Source organism: Pelobates fuscus, chromosome 10 (genome assembly GCF_036172605.1).
Source record: "Pelobates fuscus isolate aPelFus1 chromosome 10, aPelFus1.pri, whole genome shotgun sequence".
Lineage (NCBI taxonomy): Eukaryota > Metazoa > Chordata > Amphibia > Anura > Pelobatidae > Pelobates > Pelobates fuscus.
In genome coordinates, this window is record NC_086326.1 from 148458559 (window position 1) to 148479664 (window position 21106).

Below are 21106 nucleotides of genomic sequence, written 5' to 3' on the forward strand. Positions count from 1 at the left end.
GTGTGAATAGGATCTGCGCGCTATTCGGTAGTTTTGTGCGCTCAGATCCCAGCTATCTGGGAATATGTGAAATGTCTGTGTGTTATGTGTAAAAGGTGAATTTATGTATTTTAAAGTGTTTTACTGTCTTTGTGTCCCCATGTGCTCAATGGAGTCTGTCTCTGTGCTGGGAGGTAATTGGATTACTTCTCCAGGAGAGAAGGCTCTGTAAAACCGGTCTGTGCTGGAAAGCTAGGGGTTTTAAAAGATACTTTACTAACTTTTGAACCCCTGGTCTGATCCATGCCATTTTTTAATATGTTGTTCCCCTGAATGGATTGATTGTGGATATGTAATTTTATGTGAATGTGATGTATGGTTTTGAAGTTATAAATATTGTGTAAAAAGTATATTTTAAACTGTATGAATAATGGGATTATGTGTCACACTAAGGGGAGGGGATGTGTGGGTTGCACCCGTGATGCTATTGGATATTTTACACCTCCCCTGTGGGCGGTCTTATATGTGTGAGATGGAAATAAAAGCCAGTCTGGATGTGCCAGTCCAGAGTTCCTGTTTTACCCTCAAAGTGAAGTGTCGTCTCATTATTGGGGGAAGGATTTATTGCATGCTGTTCCAGTTGACTGCTAGGAGTGTAAGCCTATTCGTATGGTTCCTATTCAACGGTCTATAGCATTCCTATGCTTGAGAAGATTCATATGCTGCATCGGTTCGGTGATTGTGGTGTCTGCCAGAGTGCTTGGAGTCCTCAGGAAGCGGTAGGAGCATCCATTAACGGAGGTACCCAGTCGGGGTGCCAGGCGATCCGTTACAACGGAAAGCATAGTTCTTCCTTCTGTACCAGGGAAGAAAGTGGTCAGTCAGAAACTCCACATACTTTGCAGAGGTCATTGTTACACCTTCAGGGACCCTAAAGGGGCCGACCAGCTCTCTTCCCATGATTCCGGCCCAAAACATGACTCCACCAACACCTTGCTGACGTCGCAGCCTTGTTGGAACAGGGTGGCCGTCCACCAACCATCCACTACTCCATCCATCTGGACCATCCAGGGTTGCACGGCACTCATTAGTGAACAGGACTGTTTGAAAATTAGTCTTCGTGTATTTTCCCGCCCAATGCAGCCATTTCTGCTTGTGAGCATTGGTTAGTGGTGGTCTAATAGAAGGTTTATGCACAGTGGCAAGACTCTGGAGGACTCTACACCTTGATGTCCATGGGACTCCAGAGGCACCAGCAGCTTCAAATATCTGTTTGCTGCTATGTAATGTTATTTTAGAAGCTGCTCTCTTGATCCGATGCATGGATCTGGCAGAAATCTTCCTCAATGTGCCTTTATCTGCACAAACCCGTCTGTGCTCTGAATCAGCCACAAACCTCTTGCGATGATCACGCTTAAGTTTTCATGAAATCCTCGTCCAAGGCATTGAACTATTTCACTCTTTTCGGCAGCAGAGAGATCCTTTTTCTTCCCCATATTGCATGAAAATGGTGCTCTGCTTAATAATGTGGAACACCCTCCTTTAGTAGTTTTTCCTTAAATTGGGCGCACCTGGCAATCTAATTATCACAGGTGTCCGAGATTGTGATCAAAAGAGCCCTGAGACACAATGCCATCCATGAGTTAAACTGAAAAACAAAATATTTAATCTTTGTGACACTTAAATAGAATTTGCATAATAATTTGGAATAGGGTGTCTGTGTATTTCCCCATCCTTTTGTATATTGTGCCCGTTCCCCGTTCGGGAGTGCTTCCACGAAGGGATCTCAGTCGTCTCCCGTACGGGGACCACCCCGATACCTCATTTAGAATGTTAGGTTAGAACATTCACACCTCACGTTCACACCTCGCAACATAGTGGCAAACCGCAAAAGGAAACAATTAATGAGTGCTCCCCTGGGAGGCCGCCATTCGTACAAACAAACGCCAGCAAAGGGGGAGCATTTGTGGATTGTTTCCTGACTCATTTGTCTCCCGAACGAGGACCTCCCTGGTGCCCCATTAGAACGTTCACACCAATTAATCAGAACGTTCACACTTGCAACATAGGTATGAAACCGCAAGGGAAGTAATTAATGAGTGCTCCCCTGGGTGGCTGCCTTTCGTACAGATGAATGCCAGCCAGGGGGAGCAGTCATACCCCGAAAAGGAGATGCTTACCTTGTCTGGGTTTCACACCGGGACCTCGCTAACGGAGGCTATTCGTGAGAGGAGCCGTGGCGAGGATCCCTGAGATTGGTGTTGGCCCTTTTGGGGCACTGGAGAGTTTGGCAGGCTTCTCCTGAGTCTGAGGGACAGAGACCAGCTCTTTTTCCGCTGGCGGGCTTTCCTGTGACTGGAAGACAAAGGGATGGTTCCTTTTACCCGCGCCTGCAATCCCAGGCACAGGGGCTCCTAGGAGGAAGACCCCCTGGCGGCTAGTGTTGGAAACCCTATGGTTGTAATGGCAGGCTCTGGGGACAAACAGAGTCCCTTCCTGCGCCAGGGTCCCTGGGAGGGGGAGGAGCCTGATGGGTGTCCCTGTATGCTTTTGTGTGCTTGCATGGGGTATGCATAAGAGCCGTGTGTGCCCAATAAAGTGTTGTTGTACCTCCAGGACTATGTGTCGTCCAGTTACTGGGGGAAAATTGGTCTCTTTGTACTTTAAATGGTTCCTGACCAACTGAAGGAAGGAAAAGCGGAGGTAACAGGGCAGGTTACCCGGGATCCGCTACACTCACCATACACTAGGAAGAAGTGTGCCTACACATAACCAGAGGTAGAGAGGAACAATGAAAAGAAGTATGGGTTGGCCTATGAGATTTTCAAATGTGGACGGACAGGGAGGGGGTAACCCTCGGGGTATAAAGTGGAAAGGGAAGAAGAGGCTGTCCTTCTGAGGTACCTAATATGAGGATGTAGGTAAAGAACAAGATCTTCCTAAATAGTTAGGAGCCACAAAGCGTAAGGGGTAAGTATTAGAGCAAAAAAACGGGAATTAGAGCAATACTTTAATAGGGGAATAGACAATCCTAACCAAACCAGTCACCAATTAAATAGCAGTAGTATGATGGTTAGCTAGCAGCTAGCAATCAGACTTCCTAGCATAGAAAAAAATCGGGATGGATAGGTAGGGGGGGTAGACATAAAGGGGAAGACACAACTTAAAAAGTGGACACAGGCTGTGTAATGATCCAAAACCTGTGTGCACAGATATGTATTCTAATAGTACCTAGTGGAGGTCAACACGTAGAATATCGGGCTCCACTATAGGTAGAGACAAGTGTCAGATAAGTGTAGCGTGTTGAACTAGTAACTAGGTAAATACTCCAATGAATAATTAGAATAAAGTATCGAAAAAACCTCTTATCGAGAACAGATATGCTGCTGTTACTAGCTACTTCCGATAGGGGGGATAACCGTGTGTAACCTGTATACCGTGGTAAGTATACGGTACAGTTACCCTATCCACAGGAGTTATAAGTGCGTGGATACTGCTGTACTTCGTGCGGTAAGAAAACAAATTACTGACAGGATTAGAATGACTGGGGTTATGTATCAGTTTACCCTAATGAGGCACTGGGTGGAAGATAAAGTATTACTTCGCAAAGCGGTATAAGCGGTACTGATTGTCTCCTGATTCAGAGAGACTTTAAGGTAAGTAACCACTTCAGTGCTGATGGGTGTTTGTCCCCGATGGAATGTCAATTTCCCATAGTAAGACACTTTGGGGAAATATGACCCTCAGTTGGGCAGCACTAGAGGCAGTAATGGTCTCCCGGGTCGGAGAGACCAGAACACACCGTGGCTGCTTTGGTGCTGAGCGGGTGGCAATCGATTGAGCAGCTCGGGAGGTAAATATATAGGTCTCCCGGGTCGGAGAGACCTGAGCGCTCCGTAGTAGCTTTGGTGCTGAACGGGAGTTGCTAGCCGTAATATATTATAATATAGTGATAGCGGCTAGGAAGGGTAGCCCAACTAGTAGTATTAGAGGTAGGGAGCAAAGAAAAGTCAGAAAGATGCCTTCAAGGGCATCGGTAATAGTAAAGCAGAGGTGAAACTTATTTGCTAACCAGGGAAGTAGCGTTTGAGTAAAAACAGCCGAATAAGTAGGTATAGTCAAATAGTGTGTTAGAGACAACGGTCTATCTAACAATTGTTATACACTGTGTGATCGCTTAACCCAAAAAACGGCCTGATGCCTTGGTGGGAATCTCGAGCAAATAGAATAATTTGTAGCGAGTAGTGACAGGACCGATTGGGTATCTTGTTTCAGTTTAGAAATGGTGTCGGAAGGACCCAGTCCCATCTGGTGAGGTATGTTGGTGTAGAGGGAGACCACGTCAAGGCTAGCCAATTGAGTATATGGGGGGACAGTCCTGTCTAGTAGCATAAGTAGCGTCGATTTTGTGTCCTGGAGGTAGGAGGGTAGCTTACGCACTAGGGGATGTAGAATCTTTTCAATGAATTTACTCAAGCCTTCAGTGAGACATTTGTTCCCAGAGACGATGGGTCTACCCGGAGGGGGTCGGATACCCTTGTGCACCTTGGGTAAACAGTAAAAGGTCGCAATGGTGGGGGTTCTGTTAGGGTGTAGAAACTTAAATTCATCTTGGTTGATAATTTGTTGCTTTAGGGCATCATTTAGAAGTGTTTCTAGTTCAATGACAAAGGTGCTGGTAGGGTCTGAGGGAAGTATTCTGTAGTAGGTAGTGTCATTCAAATGAGACATACACATGAGGGTATAGTCAGAGCGGTTGAGGAGCACAATGTTACCGCCTTTGTCGGCTGGTTTGATAATCAGGTCAGGTTGTTTTTGTAGATCTTTAAGGGCTCTGCGTTCTGAAAAGCTCAAATTGCTGTCTCTGTGGTTCATATTGATGTTAGTTTCAAATTCCTTGAAGGCATCTTTCTGACTTTTCTTTGCTCCCTACCTCTAATACTACTAGTTGGGCTACCCTTCCTAGCCGCTATCACTATATTATAATATATTACGGCTAGCAACTCCCGTTCAGCACCAAAGCTACTACGGAGCGCTCAGGTCTCTCCGACCCGGGAGACCTATATATTTACCTCCCGAGCTGCTCAATCGATTGCCACCCGCTCAGCACCAAAGCAGCCACGGTGTGTTCTGGTCTCTCCGACCCGGGAGACCATTACTGCCTCTAGTGCTGCCCAACTGAGGGTCATATTTCCCCAAAGTGTCTTACTATGGGAAATTGACATTCCATCGGGGACAAACACCCATCAGCACTGAAGTGGTTACTTACCTTAAAGTCTCTCTGAATCAGGAGACAATCAGTACCGCTTATACCGCTTTGCGAAGTAATACTTTATCTTCCACCCAGTGCCTCATTAGGGTAAACTGATACATAACCCCAGTCATTCTAATCCTGTCAGTAATTTGTTTTCTTACCGCACGAAGTACAGCAGTATCCACGCACTTATAACTCCTGTGGATAGGGTAACTGTACCGTATACTTACCACGGTATACAGGTTACACACGGTTATCCCCCCCTATCGGAAGTAGCTAGTAACAGCAGCATATCTGTTCTCGATAAGAGGTTTTTTCGATACTTTATTCTAATTATTCATTGGAGTATTTACCTAGTTACTAGTTCAACACGCTACACTTATCTGACACTTGTCTCTACCTATAGTGGAGCCCGATATTCTACGTGTTGACCTCCACTAGGTACTATTAGAATACTCAGCGGGACCCTGTGCACACAGGTTTTGGATCATTACACAGCCTGTGTCCACTTTTTAAGTTGTGTCTTCCCCTTTATGTCTACCCCCCCTACCTATCCATCCCGATTTTTTCTATGCTAGGAAGTCTGATTGCTAGCTGCTAGCTAACCATCATACTACTGCTATTTAATTGGTGACTGGTTTAGTTAGGATTGTCTATTCCCCTATTAAAGTATTGCTCTAATTCCCGTTTTTTTGCTCTAATACTTACCCCTTACGCTTTGTGGCTCCTAACTATTTAGGAAGATCTTGTTCTTTACCTACATCCTAGAGAGGAACAAGGTTCAATAGAAGTGTAAGAAAAGTATTAAACAAAATGAGACATAGCCAGACGTGCAGGGGCGTACCTAGACTAGATTTGGCAGCTCCAAACTTTAAAATGTAAAACAGACCCATAAAATGTTTTTAATGTATTTAGCACTGAGTAGTGTTTGTGTGTTTGAATGCAAGCATGTTTTGTATGGAGTTTGTGTGAGTGAATGTAATGTTGGCATTTGAAAGCAGGTGCGCACTGTGTAGTGTTTGTTTTAAATATGGTGGTGTGTTTATATGTAGTGTTGACATTTGAATGCAGGGGTGCATTTGTGTGTAGTGTTGGTGAAATGCACATATACACATGCAGATACATAGACACAAATGCACACTGACAGACATACACTGACACACATGCAGGTACACAGACACACAGTCATACACAGATACAGACACACACCAACACATGCAGCTACAGAGACACAAACACACATACAGATACACAGACAAAAATGCAGACACACAGATACATAACTACAGATACAGAGACACATAGGTAAACACAGGCAGATACATAGACACACACACACAAATGCAAATACATAAACATACATACAGTTACTGACAAACACCCGTACACATTATCATATACAGACACACATGGTTGCTGTATGTGTATAGTTTATGCAGTGTGTGTTTGTGTATGTAGTGTGTTGTGTTTGTGTAGTGTTTGCATATATAGTGTGGGGGTGAGCAGTTTGTATTTAATGGAATTATTACCCCCTCCTTGCCTCTTACTTGTCCAGGAAGGGTGGACATTGTATGCCCTGGTGGTCCGGTGGCACAGCACTATTCTCCTATGAAGAGGGGAGACTCTCCCTGGAGTCTCCACGTTCAAAGTTTAGCAGACCTCTGTTCTTGCGATAGTGTTGCCGTGGGTTGCCATGGAAACGCTTTGGTGTGTCACACGGGGCAACCCGCGTCAACGCTCTCACAGGTTGCGAAAACAGAGGTCCTGCTGAAGGTGGAACGGCAAAATTCCGCTACAATGGATAGCCCCCGTGTTTATATGTACAACTTAGAAGATATATGTACAGACGTGAAACATAAATATAATGACGTCTAGCAGTAGAGCCTAAAATATGGCCCACAGACAACTCTGCTGCTATGAATACGGTCTTTTTTTTTTTTTTTTTTAATTCTTTATTTTTGTAGTGCTTTGCAAAGTACACAGATGAACATAGACATTGCAAGGTGTCAAGAGAGAATATCAACCACTAAACAGTATCACATGTCTGATTCTCTGCACATTTTTTATAGTTATTATATCTAGATGTATATTCATGCTTGTAAAATATAGAGAACAGTGGTAATTTGCTTCATAGATTTCAATCATGCTGAGGGAGATTAATAGAACAAGCTCACAAATTACTTTGGCAATTCAGGGTAGTTAAGCTTAACAGGCTCAGGTACATTATCCTAGTCTGGACAGTTATTAAATTCTTAGCTAAGTAGTAGTGGGCTATCCAGGTAAGGCAATTCAGGAAATGTTACGTTTGCAAACTAAGCAGGTATTGAAAGGCGGGTTTAGTAGCCATAGAGTACTGCTAAAGAGGGACTGCTGGATAAAGTGGGGTCACAATAGCATTGGTATGCAAGTGTAAGTGCATCTGTTCTAGTTTAACATACAGGTTATACAGGCTACTGGGAAACTACACTCCCCTGCGCTACTGTGCTGTGAAAATCAGCTTGCTTAATGCCTCCTATCCAGTATTGAGATATGCTTAAGTATGAGATTGAGACAAATGACAGGTAGTCTCTCCGGTCGCCATTCATCCAACGCCACATGCTGGCTGTGTTAGAGAGTTCTCTGTGTCGGCAGCTAAGCAGCTTCTTGTCTTCCCTTGGTACCGCTGGGAGCAAGAGTTGGTCGGGTGTCGCGTGAGTTCTCTCAGGCAGTGCTGGGGCAGCTCCGATCCCCGTGCCCAGTTTGGGACGGGAGTCCCTTCCCTGTGTCCAAGGGTCCCGCTGAGTAAGATCTTCTGGTGTCTAATTGCTGGGCTGGGTCCTCGGGCAGGAGGTTGCGGTTTTCTCTCGGTCCCTGCGTTTTGTCGCCGCCAGCGGTGTTGAGTCTGCAACGGTAGTGGCCGGTGCTCCGGGATTGCGTCCCTGGTGGCCTTCAGCCCGGAAGGGCCTGGTAAGTAGGAATGAGGAGATGGTGTGAGAAGAGCGCCCGGGGGGTCCCGGTTATTCTCTGCCCCCTGTTCAATCACTGGAATAGAATATGTAGTGCTGGTGATATCAGGAGCCTGTTCCAGTGGCTGTTATCTGCCCCTTCTCTGCTGTGTCGCCTCTGATCCTCACCACCTAGTGCACGAGGCAGTCAGTCGGCCGCCATCTTAGGGTGCCGTGTCCAGGCCGCGATTCTCCGCAGGATGGGTAAGTGTGTTGAAGTGTAGCGGTGGTTTGCCATGGGGACCGGGATGACCCCCACCGGTCCAGGGGGGGGGGACGGGGCTGCGGAGCGCCGACTGGAGAACTGGGAGAGCGGCCGTCTCACCCCAGCTCAAGCCTTCCTAGGCCGCAGACCTCAATCAGGTTACTTTGAATCCGGATCGGAACTTGAGGGGTATCCCCCTGTTCAGCGTCAGCTAGTGAGTACTGTGGGTCCAGAATCAGGGCTGTAGCTGTGATCGGATCGCCGTTGGCACCGATATTCCGGTTCTGGTGCAGGAGCTCAGACGACATGCGTCTGATCCGATCGGCGGTCAGGCCCCACCCCCGATTGGAGTGTCGATGGTCTGTTTTACTGAATTAATGTGACCCCTAATTTGTAATTTAAACATTCTGAACGTTTTCGAGCTAGGAAACTGACCTGGTGGAGGTACTCAGTCAGAGAACGGAAGCAACGTCACATACATGCAATCAGACTCTGATTTAAAATCAGTAATACAAAAATACAACAAACTGACAATGTAAACTGATCTCACCCTATACTGTGGTTTGATTACTATACTGACCTCATACTGGACCTTTGAAGCTAGGGATTCAATTCCATATATAGTTATAACACAAACAAGGAAGTGGACCGCACTCCAAGGACTTTTTCAGTAAAATTTAACTTTTAATGCTCCAAGTAAAAAAGTTTCAACGTTTCAGTCTAAAGATGTTGGACTTTCATCAGGACAAGGTTAGCTCACAAACAAAATACCTATATATATATATACACCCACACCATAAAATCACATTCAATAGACTTACCCCACCTGGTTCTGGACCTCCCATCCCGAGCGACCCGGTTCGTTTTCGCGCCGAAAATGTCAGTCGCACTCCGGAGTGTATACTCCTAGGTATTTTGTGTGTGAGCTAACCTTGTCCTGATGAAAGTCTAAAATCTTTAGACTGAAACGTTGAAACTTTTTTCCTTGCAGCATTAAAAGTAAAATTTTACTGAAAAAGTCCTTGGAGTGCGGTCCACTTCCTTGTTTATATCTCTGCCGATCAACACCGGGCATTAATTGGATTACACAGTGAGTGCAGCACCTTTTGTATTTTTGTATTTATAACACAAGCTGTGTATATAAAAAGTGCTTCTTCTTACCCAGTGAGCCGAGAGGCTGGTGAGTGTCCATCATTAAGTCATTGTAAGGTTCCCTGTGTCCTTCTAAATACTTCCACACCTACAAGGAAAATAAACAGTGACATCCTCACACCTAACAGGAACCTGGCACACGCAATGATACAGACGCCATCCAGTCACATCCTCACACCTAACAGGAACCTGGCACACACAATGATACAGTCACCATCCAGTCACATCCACACACCTAACAGGAACCTGGCACACACAATGATACAGTCAGCATCCAGACACATCCTCACACCTAACAGGAACCTGGCACACACAATGATACAGTCACCATCCAGACACATCCTCACACCTAACAGGAACCTGGCACACACAATGATACAGTCAGCATCCAGACACATCCTCACACCTAACAGGAACCTGGCACACACAATGATACATTCACCATCCAGACACATCCTCACACCTAACAGGAACCTGGCACACACAATGATACAGTCAGCATCCAGACACATCCTCACACCTAACAGGAACCTGGCACACACAATGATACAGTCAGCATCCAGACACATCCTCACACCTAACAGGAACCTGGCACACGCAATGATACAGACGCCATCCAGTCACATCCTCACACCTAACAGGAACCTGGCACACACAATGATACAGTCACCATCCAGTCACATCCACACACCTAACAGGAACCTGGCACACACAATGATACAGTCAGCATCCAGACACATCCTCACACCTAACAGGAACCTGGCACACACAATGATACAGTCACCATCCAGACACATCCTCACACCTAACAGGAACCTGGCACACACAATGATACAGTCAGCATCCAGACACATCCTCACACCTAACAGGAACCTGGCACACACAATGATACATTCACCATCCAGACACATCCTCACACCTAACAGGAACCTGGCACACACAATGATACAGTCAGCATCCAGACACATCCTCACACCTAACAGGAACCTGGCACACACAATGATACAGTCACCATCCAGACACATCCTCACACCTAACAGGAACCTGGCACACACAATGATACAGTCAGCATCCAGACACATCCTCACACCTAACAGGAACCTGGCACACACAATGATACAGTCACCATCCAGTCACATCCACACACCTAACAGGAACCTGGCACACACAATGATACAGTCAGCATCCAGACACATCCTCACACCTAACAGGAACCTGGCACACACAATGATACAGTCACCATCCAGACACATCCTCACACCTAACAGGAACCTGGCACACACAATGATACAGTCAGCATCCAGACACATCCTCACACCTAACAGGAACCTGGCACACACAATGATACAGTCACCATCCAGACACATCCTCACACCTAACAGGAACCTGGCACACACAATGATACGGTCACCATCCAGACACATCCTCACACCTAACAGGAACCTGGCACACACAATGATACAGTCACCATCCAGACATCCTCACACCTAACAGGAACCTGGCACACACAATGATACAGTCACCATCCAGACACATCCTCACACCTAACAGGAACCTGGCACACGCACTGATACAGTCACTATCCAGACACATCCTCACACCTAACAGGAACCTGGCACACAATGATACAGTCACCATCCAGTCACATCCTCACACCTAACAGGAACCTGACACACACAATGATACAGTCACCATCCAGACACATCCTCACACCTAACAGGAACCTGGCACACACAATGATACAGTCACCATCCAGACACATCCCTTGGTTTTACTCTATGATGTCCCATTCCCAGCAGCCTCACCTCTCCAGTCAGCAGGTGGATGATCTGATTGGTCAGTTTCAGGACCTTCTGCTCATTGTTCCTCTCATGTATCAGTGAGTGAGGTAGAGGCACCGTGCTGGGGCTCTGGGTCCTGCTGGATCCATCGGACGCACGAGGGATTCTGCCCTGTATTATGGACTCACCAGATCTCTTCATAACGATGTAATCCTATATAGAGAGAGGCATTCTAATCAATATTAAGCACCTAATAAAAATACACATCTCTCAGTAAAGGATATCTATGACTTTCATATTCCAACTGTCTATCTTACAAAGCCTGTCACTACATAGGCTACATATATCATATACACACAGTAAAAGGCTTGGACTTTTCAATTCAAATAATTACCCTCTTACCCGCCCACTAATCCACCCACCTCCGTTTCAGACCTGTACACTAATGACAGACAGGACATTATTGTGCAGTAGCAGCAAGCTCCTTCGTGAGACACAGCAAGGAGAGAGAAACACAGCAAGGTGGTCCCAGAAATCCCACCGATCAGGCTGGCTACTGACAGCACAAGCTGTGCAATGATGTGCAGTGAATCAGACTCCCTTTCTGCACTTTCCCAGCATGGTTACATCAATGCTCCCTGGACTGGGTGTGGAAAGCTTAAGAACAAAAATCATATCTACCTACAGAGAACGTCAATTGCCTGATTGAAAGATAAAGCTAGAACATCTCACAGTGAAATCCCATTGATTATTGATAATTAAAGATGTGTCCAAAATCTACTGGATCTTATATGTGAAGACAGGGAGGTGAGCTAAAAAAAACAAAAGGGACAAAGTGTGTAGTTGCTGTGACATTCCCAGAATCCCTCACCTCTCCAGTCAGCAGGTAGTTGACCTCCAGGGTCAGATCCAGGATCCTCTCGGTCATCTGATTCCGGTTTGTCATCATTAAGCCAATCAGGCAGCCTGAGAACAGACTCTGGGGGTTGTGGTCAGGAATTAGGATATTCTGTGGCTCTGTATATAAAGATATACAAGGTATGTAAATAGACACTTTACTAATATACTAATAAATATTAATATAAAAATATAGTTAAACAGACACTATAGTCACTGAAAAACCTTATCTTAATAAAGCAGTTTTGGTGTATATAGCATGTTTCTGCAACATTACTGCTCAATTCTCTGCCATTTAGGAGTTAAATCACTTTGTTTAAGCAGCCTAGCCAAACCCCCCTACATGTGACTTACACAGCCTTTCATAACACTTCCTGTAAAATGAGATCTAATGTTTATACTTCCTTAATGGCACGTTCTGTTTAATTTCAAATGTGTCTCCTGCTCTGTTAATAGCCTTCTAGACCCTGCAGGATCCTCCTGTGTGTGATTACATTTCATATTACAGAGCAGGAGATTAAAACTTTTAAAGGAAGTTAACATCAGATTGAAAATGTAACAATTTCTATTTCCTGCAGGCTGTGTCAGTCACAGCCAAGGGAGTTGTGTCTAGGGCTGCATTGACAGAAACAAATGTGATTTAACTCCAAAACGGCAGATAATTGAGCAGTGAGATCTATACATAAAAAACTGCTTCATTACGTTAAAGTTATTTAAGTTACTATAGTGTCCCTTTAAATAAATTTCAAACATCCTCAGATAAAAAATAATAATAATTTAAAAGAGACATTAAACGTTAGATACATGCATTTCCAACATTAGAGTGTTTCCCTTCATAGTAAGATTACTAGACCGCCCTGAAATAGTAACAGAGAGCTATTTTACTCACCTGTAGTCCCTCGGTATGTCGGTCTTGCTGCAGCTGAAATGATTGACAATAAATCAGCCAATCCAATGCTTCGCGATGTAAACACTGCATCTTTACACCAAAACCACTATATTAAACTAGAGTCGTTCTGCTCTTTAATGTGTTTATTTAATTAAATAAATATATATACATACATTCTATACACAGTATATACAGGGGGTGTATATTTACCCCATACATTATATACACAGTATATACAGGGGGGTGTATATTTACCCCATACATTCTATACACAGTATATACAGGGGGGTGTATATTTACCCCATACATTATATACACAGTATATAAAGGGGGTGTATATTTACCCCATACATTATATACACAGTATATACAGGGGGTGTATATTTACCCCATACATTATATACACAGTATATACAGGGGGTGTATATTTACCCCATACATTATATACACAGTATATACAGGGGGTGTATATTTACCCCATACATTATATACACAGTATATACAGGGGGTGTATATTTACCCCATACATTATATACACAGTATATACAGGGGGTGTATATTTACCCCATACATTATATACACAGTATATACAGGGGGTGTATATTTACCCCATACATTATACACACAGTATATACAGGGGGTGTATATTTACCCCATACATTATACACACAGTATATACAGGGGGTGTATATTTACCCCATACATTATACACACAGTATATACAGGGGGTGTATATTTACCCCATACATTATACACACAGTATATACAGGGGGTGTATATTTACCCCATACATTATATACACAGTATATACAGGAGGTGTATATTTACCCCATACATTATATACACAGTATATACAGGAGGTGTATATTTACCCCCATACATTATATACACAGTATATACAGGGGGTGTATATTTACCCCCATACATTCTATACACAGTATATACAGGGGGTGTATATTTACCCCCCATACATTATATACACAGTATATACAGGGGGTGTATATTTACCCCCCATACATTATAGACACAGTATATACAGGGGGTGTATATTTACCCCATACATTATATACACAGTATATACAGGGGGTGTATATTTACCCCATACATTATATACACAGTATATACAGGGGGTGTATATTTACCCCATACATTATACACACAGTATATACAGGGGGTGTATATTTACCCCATACATTATACACACAGTATATACAGGGGGTGTATATTTACCCCATACATTATACACACAGTATATACAGGGGGTGTATATTTACCCCATACATTATACACACAGTATATACAGGGGGTGTATATTTACCCCATACATTATACACACAGTATATACAGGGGGTGTATATTTACCCCATACATTATATACACAGTATATACAGGAGGTGTATATTTACCCCATACATTATATACACAGTATATACAGGAGGTGTATATTTACCCCCATACATTATATACACAGTATATACAGGGGGTGTATATTTACCCCCATACATTCTATACACAGTATATACAGGGGGTGTATATTTACCCCCCATACATTATATACACAGTATATACAGGCTGGATTTCTTGTTTAAAGAACCCATTGAACATCTTCCCACTTGCATAAAGGACACCCCAAGCTTCATAAGATTATTATCTGAGACAACATTACCCTCTGAACCGGTTGTTCTATTGACGTGTGATGTGTCAAGTTTGTACACCGTAATACCCCATCAAGAGGGGATAGAGGCTATGAGGTCGATATTATCGCAATCTACACACTACATAGGACCTCCCATAGAGTATACGCTGGAGCTTTTGGAAATAGTCCTGTCCCAGAATTACTTCAGGTTCGAGACGGAGTGGTACAGACAAATTGCTGGTACATCCATGGGTGCGGCTATGGCACCCATGTATGCCAACGGTTACATGTTTGAATTTGAAACCAGACACATTCTGCAACCCTATCATGACCGTATCCTGAAGTATGCAAGGTATATCGACGATATCTTTATGTTGGTTACTGGCTCCATAGCCGAGGCCAAAGAAATGGTCCAGTCCATCAATATAAGCACCAGCAACATCAAATTAACAGCAGAGATGGACTTGGCATCAGTTGACTTCCTGGACATCAGAGTACTACGAGAAGGGTCGAGACTGGCATATACTTTATACTCTAAGCCGACGGACCGAAATACAATCCTTCAGGCTAATAGCTTCCACCCTGGCTCATTAAAGAACTCTCTACCCTACTCACAGTTCTTGCGTGTCCTGAGGAACAACTCAGATCCAATAAGAGCCCAAGAACAGTTAGGGTTAATGTGGGAAAAATTTCAACAACGTGGATATACATGCCAGATTTTACAGAAGGCACTTGACCGAGGGCGGGCTACATTTGACACTCCTGCACTTAAGGAAAAAACTGACAGATTGGTCTTCCCCACCACGTTCACAACATCATCACCTAAATTCAAACAAATTATTGAGGCAAATTGGAGAACACTTAGCAATGATGTGACACTGCCTCCAATATTCCAAAATCCTCCTATGTTCTGCTACAAGAGGAACAAAAATCTGAGGGATCTGTTAGTGAACACCGATCCAGTTCACTGCTACACGAAGAGCAGTACTCCACAGAATCTGGGATGCTATCGCTGTTTAGGATGTGTGACTTGTGGACATATGATCCCCGGAAAAACGTTCACACATCCTCATACGGAAACCAGCTTCCGCATCCAACATCGATTAACATGCACCAGCGATTTCGTGATATACAAACTCATGTGTCCGTGTGGTTTAACATACATCGGGAAAACGGACTTGCCCTTGAGGGAACGGATCCGTAACCACAGGTCTAGCATCAGAACAGCATACAGGGACCAGAAGTCGGAGTTACCGGTAGCAAAGCACTTTCTCGAACTTGGCCATAACTTGCCATCCATGAAGCTGATGGCTATAGATCATGTCCCAGCACCTAGGAGAGGGGGTGATCGAAAAAAGATGCTCCTCCAAAGAGAATTGTTCTGGATTAGGACACTACAAACGGTCCATCCCCTTGGACTAAATGAAAAATATTCGTTGTCTGTGTTCTTATAGTTTAATATCTTGGATGACCTGATGTATACTGGCATAGGTGTTGGGGGCCCGCCCTTGGGGTTAAGCCACCTCCCTGGTTGTCCAGTTTTGAGGATGGTCATTGTCTCCACCCCTTTCATACTTTTCATATTCCTCCATTCTTTATGTGTCTGTAGGTTATTTTGACCAATATAGTGAATACATAGACATGGGGACCAATCCACGAAGTGGGTTCTTGATATGCATTCTTTATTGTTATCACCTATCTGCATATATTTTTCCCAGATTGTTGTTTCTTAGTTAGTCATTTACTAATTATTTCTGTAAGCCACTTAGTGGGCACCCTTTAGAGTCTTGATCAGTATACAGATGGGCCCATGATTTAGTCTCCATATAGATTTTTACTCCTTGGTTCAACTTCTTTGAACATGATTGAGTTCCGTTGTTCTTATAGTCGCTACTATTGCGGGGTCAATATGTTAGGCTATTCTATTGCAAGCCTTATGATCTTTGTGTTTATATATTGGGTAGACACCTTACGAAAAGTAAGACTTCATTTTATCTAACACTATGGGTCCATTCGTTTAATTTCTAATTTCCTTTGGATTCCCTAGAGAATTTATCCCTTTAATGCTCTGCCCCCTTAGAGATTCACCTTGATATTGTCCTGCCTTGGACCGTAATTATTGTGAGCCTTATAATCCCCCGATTGTTTGGGGATAGTGGTTACACTCATGCATTTGGAATAAGTAATATAATTCAAGTGTTCTCCTATTTTCCGCTTCAGCCGTTTATTATTGTTTTTATTAGGTTGCCATGGAGTCCATTTTCATGACAACACTCCCCATGATGCTGACAGGCATGTGGTCACGTGGTGTAATGACGCCGGCGCCGTGTAATGACATCATCACGACGCACGCATTGACGTCGGCGGAACCCGCGGCAAACCCAGCCGGAGCTGACAGGGAGACGTAATTGGTTTGGTGGCGGGTAAGTTGATTACCAATATGTATTCATTGTATATATATGTCATTTTATGGTGTTGTGCATTAGTCCTGATGAAAGTCTGTGGTTAACAGACTGAAACGTCGACCTCTTGCCGATTGATTAAAAGTTAAGTTTTATATTTACTTACAAGTCCTGGGAGTGCTATCTCTTCTTCGTTTTTTGTATTTTGCTGGACAAGCACCGGGCAGTTAAGTTTGGATCGTGGAGTGCAGGATTATTTTGTTCCCAGTATATACAGGGGGTGTATATTTACCCCATACATTATATACACAGTATATACAGGGGGAGTATATTTACCCCCATACATTATATACACAGTATATACAGGGGGTGTATATTTACCCCATACATTATACACACAGTATATACAGGGGGTGTATATTTACCCCATACATTATATACACAGTATATACAGGGGGTGTATATTTACCCCCATACATTATACACACAGTATATACAGGGGGTGTATATTTACCCCATACATTATATACACAGTATATACAGGGGGTGTATATTTACCCCATACATTATATACACAGTATATACAGGGGGAGTATATTTACCCCCATACATTATATACACAGTATATACAGGGGGTGTATATTTACCCCATACATTATACACACAGTATATACAGGGGGTGTATATTTACCCCATACATTATACACACAGTATATACAGGGGGTGTATATTTACCCCATACATTATATACACAGTATATACAGGGGGTGTATATTTACCCCATACATTATATACACAGTATATACAGGGGGTGTATATTTACCCCCATACATTATATACACAGTATATACAGGGGGTGTATATTTACCCCCATACATTATATACACAGTATATACAGGGGGTATATATTTACCCCCATACATTATATACACAGTATATACAGGGGGTATATATTTACCCCCATACATTATATACACAGTATATACAGGGGGTGTATATTTACCCCCATACATTATATACACAGTATATACAGGGGGTGTATATTTACCCCCATACATTATATACACAGTATATCCAGGGGGTGTATATTTACCCCATACATTATATACACAGTATATACAGGGGGTGTATATTTACCCTATACATTATATACACAGTATATCCAGGGGGTGTATATTTAACCCATACATTATATACACAGTATATACAGGGGGTGTATATTTACCCCATACATTATATACACAGTATATACAGGGGGTGTATATTTACCCCATACATTATACACACAGTATATACAGGGGGTGTATATTTACCCCATACATTATATACACAGTATATACAGGGGGTGTATATTTACCCCATACATTATACACACAGTATATACAGGGGGTGTATATTTACCCCATACATTATATACACAGTATATACAGGGGGTGTATATTTACCCCATACATTATATACACAGTATATACAGGGGGTGTATATTTACCCCATACATTATATACACAGTATATACAGGGGGTGTATATTTACCCCATACATTATATACACAGTATATACAGGGGGTGTATATTTACCCCCATACATTATATACACAGTATATACAGGGGGTGTATATTTACCCCATACATTATATACACAGTATATACAGGGGGTGTATATTTACCCCATACATTATACACACAGTATATACAGGGGGTGTATATTTACCCCATACATTATATACACAGTATATACAGGGGGTGTATATTTACCCCCATACATTATATACACAGTATATACAGGGGGTGTATATTTACCCCATACATTATATACACAGTATATACAGTGGCTGTATATTTACCCCATACACTATATACACAGTATATACAGGGGGTGTATATTTACCCCATACATTATATACACAGTATATACAGGGGGTGTATATTTACCCCATACATTATATACACAGTATATACAGGGGGTGTATATTTACCCCATACATTATATACACAGTATATACAGGGGGTGTATATTTACCCCATACATTATATACACAGTATATACAGGGGGTGTATATTTACCCCATACATTATATACACAGTATATACAGGGGGTGTATATTTACCCCATACATTATATACACAGTATATACAGGGGGTGTATATTTACCCCATACATTATATACACAGTATATACAGGGGGTGTGTATTTACCCCATACATTATATACACAGTATATACAGGGGGTGTATATTTACCCCATACAGTATATACACAGTATATACAGGGGGTGTATATTTACCCCATACATTATATACACAGTATATACAGGGGGTGTATATTTACCCCCCATACATTATATACACAGTATATACAGGGGGTGTATATTTACCCCCATACATTATATACACAGTATATACAGGGGGTGTATATTTACCCCCATACATTATATACACAGTATATACAGGGGGTGTATATTTACCCCCCATACATTATATACACAGTATATACAGGGGGTGTATATTTACCCCCATACATTATATACACAGTATATACAGGGGGTGTATATTTACCCCATACATTATATACACAGTATATACAGGGGATGTATATTTACCCCATACATTATATACACAGTATATACAGGGGGTGTATAGTTACCCCATACATTATATACATAGTATATACCCAGGGCTGTATAATATACAATGTACACAGTCTATATACCCAGATAGTTGTATATTTATCACTCACAGCACTATTTACTCCAGATTTGCTGCTCCCTGTGTTGCCCAGCACTGTATCCACTACCTCTTTGTACAGCACTGTATGGGGGGCTTTTCATGGTAGAGATCTGTAATTCGGCTCTTTAATATGACGTCACCGAGGCTGACCCTCAGACGCCATCTTTGTTGTGGGCAGAGCTCCTATTGGTCTCTATGCAGTGTGAGGGCAGAGCCCGGAAACATGGGGATATTAGTGGGAAATGTATTGATGGAATGGCTGTTTCAGTGTGAAGCTCTGCTGGAAATCAGGATCATGTTAACCCTTTACACATTAATGGAGACTCAGCCCATAGTTGGCCTCATTCAAGCCATTGTTTATTGATGGCCATGGCAGGCACTGCTGCTACATGTGCAGGTCAATGTGAAAGTATGGGATGCAATTGCTGGCAATGGAGAAATTGAAGTGGGCGGTATATGGACCCACGTAAGGTGAGGGAGGATATATGGCTCTGTGATTAGATACAACACCCATATTCATGTCATTCACATAAACACACTGAACTGTTAATGCTGAGATTTTCTTTTCTTCTTTTGACTCCCGCAGTGTCATTATATACCTATATTTATTGTTTAGTTTATGGGTACTGGTCTTCTTCGTTTCTGACTCCAACATTTGCTGCAAATATCACCAGAGCGACGTGGAGGTTCAGAAACAGCACAAGTAGCGCAAACCCCCTACTGACTTCATGCTGGAAATTGGAGCACACTGAGATTGTGCCACTATTGGGCGCCATTTCTTTCAGCGCCACCTATAAATATCCTGACACATTGCCCTTTAACTTTACACCTGTGTGATCTTTCTAACTATTTACTGACAAGCAATCTTCATCGGAGCTGCAGAAACTCCCGGCTGTCTGTAGAAATTGTGTAGAACGTTTGTAAAACTTGTACCCACGTTGTTGCGTTAAATGGCTCTGGCCACGCATGCGCATTCGGCTCCAGTCGGGAGCGGACGTTGGAGTGGGAGGAGAGGTCACAGGCACAGGATTAAAGTAGCTGAACGCCAAGGGAGGGGGGCTCTGCGGGTGGTGGGGGGGACCTAAGGGCTATATAGTGACAGGAAAACAAGTGATCCTTTAAATACGTTTTTACATTTAATAAAAACAAAACAACTCCTTTTGCAATGGTTCCCCGTTTGTAGGCTGGGGTAGGCCATTTTG

General features: G+C 43.0%; 1 protein-coding gene across 3 annotated transcripts in view; it reads right to left on the bottom strand.

Annotated features, from left to right (window-relative positions):
- Positions 1 to 20000, bottom strand: part of LOC134575158 (gastrula zinc finger protein XlCGF48.2-like) — a 35875-nt gene extending 15875 nt beyond the window's left edge. For 2 of the 3 annotated variants that reach the window (XM_063434379.1, XM_063434377.1), the window contains exons 1-4: positions 19915 to 20000; positions 12227 to 12372; positions 11380 to 11568; positions 9584 to 9662 (exon numbers count right to left, since the gene is read on the bottom strand). In XM_063434379.1, coding sequence (XP_063290449.1) covers positions 9584 to 9662; positions 11380 to 11568; positions 12227 to 12304 — 346 coding nt within the window. In that variant the 5' untranslated portion in view covers positions 12305 to 12372; positions 19915 to 20000. The remainder of the gene's footprint in view (positions 1 to 9583; positions 9663 to 11379; positions 11569 to 12226; positions 12373 to 19914) is intronic. The other variant, XM_063434378.1, reaches the window with a different exon arrangement.
- Between the last annotated feature and the right edge of the window lie 1106 nt (positions 20001 to 21106).